The sequence below is a fragment of the Nestor notabilis genome, unplaced genomic scaffold, assembly GCF_000696875.1.
Source record: "Nestor notabilis isolate BGI_N333 unplaced genomic scaffold, ASM69687v1 scaffold19767, whole genome shotgun sequence".
In the NCBI taxonomy this organism is placed as follows: Eukaryota; Metazoa; Chordata; class Aves; order Psittaciformes; family Psittacidae; genus Nestor; species Nestor notabilis.
This window is the reverse complement of record NW_009938070.1, coordinates 6,420-17,300: the sequence shown is the minus strand read 5'-3', so window position 1 is coordinate 17,300 and position 10,881 is coordinate 6,420. Positions and strand designations below refer to the sequence as shown.

Genomic DNA, 10,881 nt, shown 5'->3' with positions numbered 1-10,881 from the left:
TAGTGGAAGGTGTCCCTGCCCGTGGCAGGGGGTTGGAGCTGGATGAGCTTTAAGGTCCCTTCCAACATAAACCAGGCTGGGAGCCTGTGACACTACAAGCTGTTTTCTGAATGGAAGCTCATCTCTGAGAAAGAGCAAACCAAAGGACAGGGCATGCCAGCACTGATCCAGGCTCCAAAGCTTTCCTCCCGTCTGACTGAACGGGAGTTTGGACCAAAATGGGAATGTTTTCCTCTATAGCTCTTCACCACCATGTGCTGGAAGCCCACATTCCCACTGGGAATGGGGAAACCTTGCAATCAAGCCTCACACTCCAGCAGTCTGACACAGGTTTTACCCTTCAACCCTTTCCCCTAGATCCTGCCCTTTAGTTCTGTCACTTTTCTCTTGAGGACCACCCCAGAGAGGGTTTATTTTGTCACCCCATGGCTAATAATGTGTCACCCACCTCTGGCCTGGGGCAAGGGCCTCACTTCATTGACGTCAGGCTCGCTGTTGGGCTGGTGCACCTCCACCATGATGAAGTGCTGGTTGGCCACAGCCTGAGGGCTGCCCTTGTCTGGAGGAGGGGGTGCTGGGTGGGATGGAGGAGGAGGCGGCGATGGGGAAGAGGGGCTCTGAAGCCCACCAGATGCAGGACCCTCCAGGGATACGCTATTCAACCTGGTTGGGGACTGGACCCTGGGGAAGGGCCCGATGGGCTGCTGGCTGACCAAGGAGAGCTGAGCATCCATCTGCCTCCTGGAGCTGTGCAGAGCTGGGGAGATGGTGGCATAGATGGGGCTTGGGGCTGACTCCTCCGTGGATGTGGTGGCTGTGGAGGTGATGCTGACCGTGTCCTTCTCAGGGTGGCTGGGGGAGGGTGTTGGGTGCCGGGGGGCCACGAAGAAGAGGCCTGACTGGGAGGACTCAGAGGAAGGGCGCTTGGGCTTGTCCTTCCCTGTGGTCCTGTGCTGGGCAGAGGAGGGGGCCAGCATCTGTGGGGCTGAAGGAGGAGGCGGAGGCTTGAAGTTGGGTGGTTCATCTGGGAAGGAGGAGAGATCATCCTGCCAAAGCAAGGACACAGTGTTTAGGACATTTCCCCAGACTCAGAGGCACCTCCACCTGCCTTCTCGTAGTGACGATGGCAAAATGAGCTGACTTTCATAGAAACACCTTCCTGACCTTATTGACAAGAGGAACATAACTCACAAGTGAGGATGATTAGATGACAAACTACCCAACTTTTGCTCTACACAGATGCTATCCAGCCAGAATCCTTCCAAACCAGTCTGATTAACTTGTTTCAGTGACATCAATGACGTGCTGATTAAGCAAAGAGCTACAGAAGCTGAGGCAAACCTCAGCATCACCAGTTTACCTTCGTCTTCCATGTAGTGTCTTACCAGGGAGACATCTGGCAGGGTGTTGATACTGCTTTGGTGGCCATCTCCACTTCCCTCCAACTCTGACGTGTTCTGAGAGAGCAAAGAAAGAAGAGAAAAGCAGGTTACAGCAGCAAGGAACACCCAGCACAGCGCCAGCACGATGGGGAACATGCAGAGTGCTCACCCAAACCCCCCCATGCAAGGCCAGTCTTGTACCCAAAGGGTTCTGTTTCCTTGAAGGTTCCCTGCAGACCCACACATTATATCAGCAAAGTAACTGTGTTGGGAAACAAAGCGAAGCAGCTTTGTTGGGATACAGGCTCTCCCAAGCTAAAAAGTGTGCTCAAAGCGTGCTGCGAACCTGCAGTGGAGGAGTGTGCTCCTCTTAATCCAAACCTCAGCTCCTCCTGTTTGGTTTGGACTCAGCAGGTTCAATACCTGCATCTTTCCTGAGAGAAGAGCAAGAGACAACTGCAAAACCTCCCTCCCTTGCAAACCTGAGCAGTGAGATGCAAACAGAACCTGCTGCCACTGCTTTCCCTTTGTGAGTCTAAATGGCAATAGGAAATGTCCCAACACGGCTCCAAACCCAGCACAGCTCCAGCAATCAAGGTGGGCTATGGGAATCTGTCAGTCTGTCTGTGCAGGGGCAGTTGTCAACAGGATGGACCCAAGGAGAGGATGTGGATGTGGTCAAGCAGAGCAAACAGGCACCTTAGCTAAGTAACAGCAGGGATGGGAGAACATGCGGTGTGCAGCCAGTGCTGAACCCAGCTAGTCACGACTTTAGCTCAGAGCCAGGCTCTGTTGCTGGCTTTGCTATCCCCAGCTCCATCTGGTTCCCCTGCAAGGCCCTGGAAGAGCAAATCCATGCTCAGCATCCTTCTCCCACAGCAATTCCCAGTCTGGTGTAGTGCTGCACCGGAGTGGTGCTGCACACAAAGGGTGCACATCATTCCTGTCATGTTCCCAGGGCTGTTTGCTCGCTGGTGCTGGAATGGGCAGGGTACAGTTTGTTTTTAACTGTGTGTTATTTACTGCAGGGTAAACAAGTGATTAGTTGAAATGCTGCTGCAGCTGCATCCCCCCATCTGCTGGAGGCTGCTGCTGTGCTGTGAGATGTCAGCATCCCAGAATAGACATGGGAGACAATTAAGAGCATTAGAGAAGCAGCAAAAACATTGATGGGAAGTACTTTTAGCTCTCTGGCTTCGAGAGAGCCCTGGAGAATGAGAACTGAAAGAAACGCTTGTTCAGAGAGTGACAGGTAAAGCATGAGCTTGGGAAAACACTCCTTCCTCTGGCAAAGGTTGATTCCATCCATTAACCCAGTGGAAAGGCAGGTCGGTTCTGAAAGAGGAACATCCTCAAACTCCTCCCTGGATCACTGACCATGCGGCCAGCCAGGGCAGGAAACAGGTTTGGCTGAAAGATCAGGCTCCAGCCAGGCCTGGCAGGCTGGAACTGGGCAAATCCAAGCACTGGGATGAAGGACAAGGTGATACCCCGTGTGTGAGGCTGGAGGGAGAGGCTGGTGGGGCTATTTCAGAAGCAGCCTGCCTTCATATTGATTAAAATCACCAGGAACTGCTCTGGGCTGTGCACACATTAGCAACAGGACTTCAGATTTGATTGGAGTGATGGTGAATTTAAAGCTTGAGTGCCATTGTGACACCAAGGAGCAGAGAGCACAGAACCACAGACTGGTTTAGGTTGGAGCTTAAAGCTCATCCAGCTCCAACCCCTGCCATGGGCAGGGACACCTTCCACTAGAGCAGGTTGCTCCAAGCCCCTGTGTCCAACCTGGCCTTGAACACTGCCAGGGATGGGGCAGCCACAGCTTCTCTGGGCACCCTGTGCCAGCGCCTCAGCACCCTCACAGGGAAAAATGCCTAAAACCAGAACCACCACCCCAGATCTGCCACTGAACTCTGAGCCCATCACCAGGACATGAAGCCCATCCCAGAGCACATCACGTGCTGTGTCCCAGCCCTGGCTCTGTGGTCCCTCAACACCCAGGGACACTAACACTGAACTGTGCAAGCAGGAGATTCTCCTCTCTCCAAGCTGACGAGTTTGGGGGCAAAAGCAATTAAATAGAAACTGCTGTGGGCTATAAAGTGTAATGGCTTTTAAGCAGAGCACATTTGCTTTCATTAATTGTCTATTTTAAGACAGCTTTCTTGGCTGTCCCTTGAAAGACCCATTGGAGCTATGGTGCCACTGCTCTGAGAAATGAGTATTTATTGAGGAGGCTGCTCCCTCCTACCCACCCTACTCCTTTACTCAACCTGTTTTCTTAGTTTCTTATGGAAACTGGAGGCAGATGAGGCTCTTCCAGCCCCTTGGATGGAAAACTTTGGCCCTTCCCACCCTGGAGCCCAAGACAGGAGCAATGGAGCTGGAAAGCATCTTTCTTTCAGAGCATCTTTCATTCAAACAGCCAGTTTCCATTCAGTGATTAAGTGATGGAGGAACTCTCACCTCCCTGGGGAATACAACCCAACCTTTAATTAACCTCACAGCTCCAAATGAGTCCCTTATTTTCCAGTTACTGCTAAGGAGACTTTTGCAGAGACACTCAGCCTGGCTCCTGCAGGGTTTAGTTTTCAACAGCACCATTCTAAGCCCAGCTTTCCTCTGCTCTTCCCTTCCCTCTCCCACCCCACAGTGGATCCACAGGGCTGGAGCCCCAGAGCCCTTTCCCTTTCCCAGTCTGAGCACAGGCCTGACTCTGGGGCCTCTGAGGGTGACAATGACACCCATGTGGTGGCTTCACCCTGTCTCTAACCTCCTTTCCTGAGAGGATTATGCCAAGCACACGAGAACCCTCCACACAGGGTGTCTGCCTGTCCTGAAGGGGTCAGAGGACACCAGGAGCTGGAGCAGCAATAACAGGAGACATTGGTGAGGAAGACGTCCCCTGTTCTTCTGCTCTTGTTCTGCTCTCCCTGTGGGGACACAGAGATCATCTGCCAAAGAGGCTGTGGAATCTTGTGCTTGAGATTCACTGTCTAGAGAGAGGAAGCTCAGTGCCAGCCTCTCCTTATTTATACCTCTTGTGGAACAGAGACCAAAGACAGACCACAGACAGACAGGGGTTTAGCAACAAAACTGGGTTACCTCATGGGGCCCAATCCTGCAGCTTTAGGGAGCTGGAAGCAAGTCAGAGCCTGTGGGATCAGGCCCTGGGAGGAGAAGGCACCTTCAGAGGGCAACGTCTTAATCCTAACAACGAGGGCTGGGTAGGAGGCAGTGCCAAAGGAAATGCTGCCTGGCCTGTGAGTAATTACAAACTCCTCCTGCTATCATCAGACAAGCTGCATCTGATCATTGCTGCTACAATTAACCTCTGCTTTGCAGGACACATCTTGAGAGCCAAGACTTACAAGAGGTGATGGTGACAGATAGACCAACATCCATTATCCATGGATAGCCCCATCAAACACAGCTTTGTCTCATTTCACAGTGTCCTCAAGCATCCTGTAACAGTATCACTTGTCACGTGGCAGGTTCTGATCAGCCTCATACTGGTTATTTTTGGCACCATTTCACCCACTGACCCATGGGGAGCTGGCAGGACAGGAAGCCTGGTTTAGTGTCACTGCCTTTGGTCATGAAGGCAAAGAACTCTGTGTACCACAGTACAGGGTGCCTGTGATAAACTCCATCTGGGAACACTACACTATCCCCTTCCAGAGCAGTGCTGTTTCCAGAGGGCTGTGGCTCTTGGGCCAGAGCTCCTCTCCCAGAGCAGTACCACCAGCTCTCAGCTCCACCTCCCTGTGTGTCCTCAACCCAGTGACCCCTGTGATTTCCTCCCAGAGAAGGATGAGGGAACACACTCCACACCATGGAGCACAAGCCAGCAGCTTTTCTCAGCCTCCTCCCAACCAAGAGCTCTGCTATGACAGAAAGACTGCTGAGGCTCTCCCCACATCCATGTGTAGCCTCTCTAAAGGCTGTGTGAGGATTTCTCCAAGGCTGAACATGCACAGCACGAGCACACCAACCCCTCTTGCACTGCAGCACAGGTTCCTGCAGACCCAAAGCTCATAAGGAAAATTCTCCCCTATCCCTGAGGATGAATGGGGCTTGGAGCAACCTGCTCTAGTGGAAGGTGTCCCTGCCCATGGCAGGGGGCTGGGACTGGATGAGCTTTAAAGTCCCTTCCAACCCAAACCAGTCTGGGATTCTACGAGTGACAGGATGTGACCATCCTACTGGTGTTTAGACAGGATGCCCATACAGCAAGACAGCAGAGCAGCAGGTAGAGGCAGGCAGTTACGGGAGGGGCAGTCTGGGGTCCATCAACACCACTGGTCCTAAAAGCCCATACTTGAGCTGCCAGTGACACACAGGGTTCCAATGCAAGCAGAACACTGGGTCTGGCTCATGGCTGAGTCTTGTCTGCTCTGTAGCACCAAGGCCTTGACCTATGCTGGAGCAAAGGGACTGGAATGGTTCAAGAGGGATAAGGGGATGAATCAAGGTGCTGTTCATGTGGCTGTTGACATGCTGGTTCCTGCACAGCCTGTTCCCTGCCTCCCTCCCAAAACCCATCCACACACACACTCATCCCCTCTGCTATGGCAACCGCAGCGCTCCAGCAGCCCCTACCTCCATCAGGTCTATTAGCCACAAGAGCCGCTCCTGGGGACGTGCGGGGGGGAAAGCAGATTGAAACAAGCACAAAAGCAAAACAGACCATCAGGGGGTTGCAGGACAAGGGAGGGAGACAAGCAAACCCCAGCACAAGGCATCCCTCCTCCCTCCAAACCCATCCTGCAGCATCCACATCCAGCTGCAGCCAGTGCTGGGGAGGGAGAGCAGCAAGAGCTCAGGGCAGAAGAAATAGTTCGGGAGCTCTGCCCCTCTTCTCTCCCCTGCTAGCTGAGATAAGCATCCATCCACCATGAGCTGGTGTTCTCTGCTTGGCACTTGTTCCAGCAGCAGTGGTGACAACCTTCTCATGTGTTTGCATTCCCAACACCCCAGGCAGAGCTTGGAGCAGGGTATGCTTTCACACCCATGGAAAGAGGTGCCCCACTGCCAGGGAGGACCTGTAGTGTGACCAAGGGACACATGTTCTTGAAGGAAGCTCTTACAGCAGTGTACACCCTCTCTTCTCTATGCCAGAACAGTACCTCAGTCTCCATCCTTGACCTCTGGGCTCGCGTGCCAGGTAGGGCTGGACCACGGCTCACACACCACAGGTCAAGCAACCACATTTGGTGTCATGGAGCAAGAGGGAGAGCATGGCACACCTGAGGGAAGGGGTACAGCCCCAGGCATGGGGATGGCATGAAAGCAGGGTGTCACACAGGTCCTGGAAGACCTGTGTTGGCTTTCTGTGCTTCAGAAAGGTTTTCCCAGCAGAGCAAAACTTGCTTTGTTTATCTTGATCCAGAAAACATCTCACTGTAATCCGTTATGAAGAAAGCACATGGCTTTCCTACAGGTTTTGTGAAGTCAATGGAACAAAAGCCCAGCTCTGATGCTCTGAAGCTCTCCAAGGCCTCTTGTGATCCTGGACTGACCTGGAATGCCCCCAACTCCCTGCCTGCACTTTCTGCACCACATTCCCACTCTCCCTGGCCATGGGCTGGTTTCCTTGTACCCAACCAGCAGACAGCCCCTTGTCATCAGTTCTTTTCATGAAGGTTTTCATTTCCAAAGTTGCTGGTGCATTTACGGTGAAAGGCATTTGATGGCCAGGAGACTAACGTGCCTGTGCACTTGGAGGTGATTACAGGAACTTAGGGGGTGTGTGGAGTGAAGGGCTGGTAGGGAGACATGGGAGAGCTGCCACTCAATGCTTCCATGAGTGGGAAGGGGCTTGCATAGGCCACTGAGGTCCCTGCTGGGATGCAGAGCAGGTAGCAAACGCCTTTAAGGAGGTGATTCAGACACCAGAGCTGGTGAATAGCAGCAGGCTCAGCAGGGACAAGTCACTGAGATCCCTGTGTGGATGCATCTTGCATTGCACAGGGGACAAAGTGACAGCACCAGGTCAAGTCCCCATGCAGAGAACAGTCACATCTCAGTTTCAGGAGCATGGAGATCCCCAAGCGCATGTCATGGCACCATCTTATGCACCTACAAATCACACTTTTGCACCTGGATAAGCTCTGGGGAATCCATCAGCGAAGGAATCCATCATTTCTCCTGCGGGTGAAATGCCTTTATAGCACTCCAGGGATATGAGGTGGTTGTAGGGCTGCCAGGAGCAGGCATGGAAAGCAACAGAACCAGCCAGGAGGGACTCACCCGGGCTGAGCTGACAGTGGTGGCAGTGAAGTGGCTGCTGGAGGAGGAGACGGTGTCGCTGTAGGACATCATGGAGTAGGAGTCGCTGGCAATGGTGGGCCCCGAGGGCTGACGTGCCTTCATGGACTCAATCTCCCTCTTCAGTACCAGGTTGTCGAAGCGGTCGAGATCTTGCGGGGAGATGACACCCCGGACCTCTGAAAGCAGCGAGAACTGCGCCAGGAGACACACACCAAAGACAGGTTGGAGCACGACCATCCTCCTGGCAGGCGAAGACCCCTCCTCCCACACTGTCCAACAGTGGTAATGGGATGTACTGGCAGGTAACAGAGCCTTCAGTGAGGAACTGGAACAGGCTGCCCAAGGAAGTTGTGAGTGCCCCATCCCTGGCAGTGTTCAAGGCCAGGTTGGACACAGGGGCTTGGAGCAACCTGCTCTAGCGGAAGGTGTCCCTGCCCGTGGCAGGGGTTGGAGTTGGGGGAGCTTTAAGGTCCCTTCCAACACAACACAATCCATTCCATGTAATACATGAGGAGGTTTGTTCCTAAACTTTACCAGAAGCTCCTCTGCCACTGAACACCAGCCTCTATCCCCCACAGTGTCCTACATCTGGGTTTTGCTTTCCACCCTCACCATTGTCCCCGAGCAGATAACCTTGGAGACTTATCTGCTGTGCCAATGGCTCTGCTCAGTCCACCAGGTACAAGGAACCATCCCTGACCATGGAGTGGGCCTCACCTTAGCATGTGTGTTGAGTAGTTCAAAGAGCGCCATGACCAGAGCATCCACGGAGATGTGGCCTTCCTTGTACTCATCCAGGTAGTAGCCCATGGTGGCCCGCTCCTGCTCATTGAGGAGGTGCCGTGCCTGCTCCTCCAGCATGACACGGGTCTGGTTCACCATGGTGCTCAGTGTCACCTGTGAGCCAGCCAGGCCGCGATAGAACACGGGCTGCGGGAGACAGGAGAAAGGCTTTGGCTTGAGATGCCAAGGAATCGGCTGAAAGGAGGGAAGCAGAGACAGCCAGGCTGCATGAGAACTTGCCCCTTGCTCTGGGCTCTGCTGCCAGCTCTATCCCCGCATTACAGGCTGCTGCTCTCACCTAACTTCCTGTGCCAAAGGGGGACTGGAAGGGGAATGCTTCCAAAATGACCAGAGGTGAATCCACAAGGATTCACCAGCATGGCTGCTCACTCAGCATCATGACTTGTCTGTGTAACTTCAGTTTATGCAGAATAACCAAAGCAGCTTCCAGGCTCTGCTCACAAGCTGTCCCTTGGCCAGCACCTTGATTTAATAGCAGGCTGCATTCCCTTCCTGGCAAAGCTGGGGAAATAGGGTCACAAGGAAAAGCAAGCTTCCCATCTTGTGGAAAAGGCACATTTGCCTCCGCTGCAAGGTTAAAGCAGAGCCTGGTGAAGAAAGAGCTACTGGCCACCAAAGGAGTCCAGAGAGAGACAAGCCTGGCTGCAGATGAAAGGCTTTTCTCTTGGAGAGGGATTTCTAAGAGGAGGTCCTTGCTGCTTCCCTCCCAGGCAGTGCTGGCACAGTCCACAGAGGGATATGGAGCCAGACAAGACCCTGAATATCCCAGAGACACTGCAAGGAGTGAACATGTTTTGCATAGAACAACAGAGAGCTGTTATCAGTGAGAGCCACCTGTGAAACCTCGCTGCTTCATTTCCATTTCAAAGACAGGAGCTTTGCAAGGAGGTGTTGAGAGAAGACATGCTGGCATTGCAGCCCTACTTCCAGGTGGGAAAGATCCCAGAAGCTGGCAGGGCCCAGAGGCAGCCACCATGCAGAAGGCATCACGGTCACCTCTGTGGGGTGGAGGGGTCCTTGCCTGTCAATGTGATCATTCCCAGGCTGGAGGCACCAGACGTGCTGCAGACCCACCAGTGGCACAGGAGAGGGGGTATGTCATGTCACTGCTTGTAGAAACACAGCTGGCAACATGAGGTGGGGAGGAGAAAGGCTTGAGCCAGTTAAACCTCATAGGACAAGCATCCCTTTTAAACCAGAAGCACAAATCCATCCCTCCCATGGAAAAAAGGGGACAATAATGGTGATTTCTTTTCCCGAGGCACCAGGAAGGATTTGCATCTCTTACCCTGGCTGTCACCTCCGCAGCACGGTCACCCACTGCCCTGCAAGGAGAGAGAAGAGCAGTTAGCACTGAGCACCGTGTGCCCATCACTCACTACCTCAAGACCTGTGATGTTCTCTCCTCTCAGTGCCTGTAAGGGAACTGGGAAGGGGCAGCAGTGTGCTCTCCAGCCCTGATCCACCTTCCAGGCCAGAGAGGCTATCTTCTAAGCCCCAGATATGGGGGCCACATGCCTGAGAACCCACTGTGCTCCCATGGACAGGTTGCCCATGCACATTGCAGTGCATCAGGCTGCCACCATTCCGGGTACTGGAGCTCCACAGCATTCAGTACATTCCAGGTACTGAAGCTCCATACACCCCCTAGGTGACTGCGTCCACCATACAGGAGCTCTGAGCTGATAGAGCTACATGACAAACCTGCACGGGGTGCACCAAGCACGTACCCTGCTGAGGTGATGAGGGTGTCCCCGACCTGGGAGCTTGCTATCCACCTTGTCTCATCCACAGTGGTGCGGGCATGAGGCAGCCTCCCGATGTCCTTCACCGTCATGATGAGGTGGCGGGAAGACTTAAGCAGCTTCACAGCCTCGTCGTGGGGGATACTGAGGAAGCTCCTGCCGTTCACCTCCAGGATCTGGTCTCCGACCTGCAGAGTCAGGATGGAGTGAGCCTGCCATGTCCGGGGGGCTTTCCTGGTAGGGATATGCCTTCAGATCCCACCAGGGAGGAGCTTCTCTGTCCATCCCACCTCAAACTGGGGACACAGCAACTGGGGGGATCAATGAGGGAGATGGGCCAAGTGCTTGTGGCTGGAGAGCAAGCACTCAAGCTGACCAGCTGTGAAGGACCAGTGAAGCCTGGCGGAGCCTGTTAAGGATACCAAGTCATACCGGCCTGCCCAATTTTCCACATTAACTAGATCTACAGACCAGTTTGGTTAGAACAGCCCCTGGAGAATACCTCGCCCTCCGGTCCCAACCCCTCCTGCTGATGTGGGAGGCCAGGAACCATCTGTGGAAGCCCCAAACCCAGATGTCTGTGTGCCAGAGGGAGGGTTCAACTCAAGTGTCTCACCTCAGTCTTCAAGACATATTGTAGGAGCTGAGACAGCTGGATTTCATCTCTCCTCTCC

The 10,881-nt window shown here is 53.7% G+C and overlaps 1 protein-coding gene across 1 annotated transcript in view; it reads right to left on the bottom strand.

Annotated features, from left to right (window-relative positions):
• DFNB31 (deafness, autosomal recessive 31) overlaps window positions 1-10,395 on the bottom strand; it is a gene marked incomplete at its 5' end in the record, with an annotated part of 14,279 nt that extends 3,884 nt beyond the window's left edge. Inside the window, 6 exons of the mRNA XM_010019145.1 lie at window positions 449-1,046; window positions 1,386-1,457; window positions 5,988-6,020; window positions 7,638-7,850; window positions 8,376-8,636; window positions 10,171-10,395. Of these exons, the coding sequence (XP_010017447.1) occupies window positions 449-1,046; window positions 1,386-1,457; window positions 5,988-6,020; window positions 7,638-7,850; window positions 8,376-8,636; window positions 10,171-10,395 (1,402 nt within the window). The remainder of the gene's footprint in view (window positions 1-448; window positions 1,047-1,385; window positions 1,458-5,987; window positions 6,021-7,637; window positions 7,851-8,375; window positions 8,637-10,170) is intronic.
• Window positions 10,396-10,881: the final 486 nt, after the last annotated feature.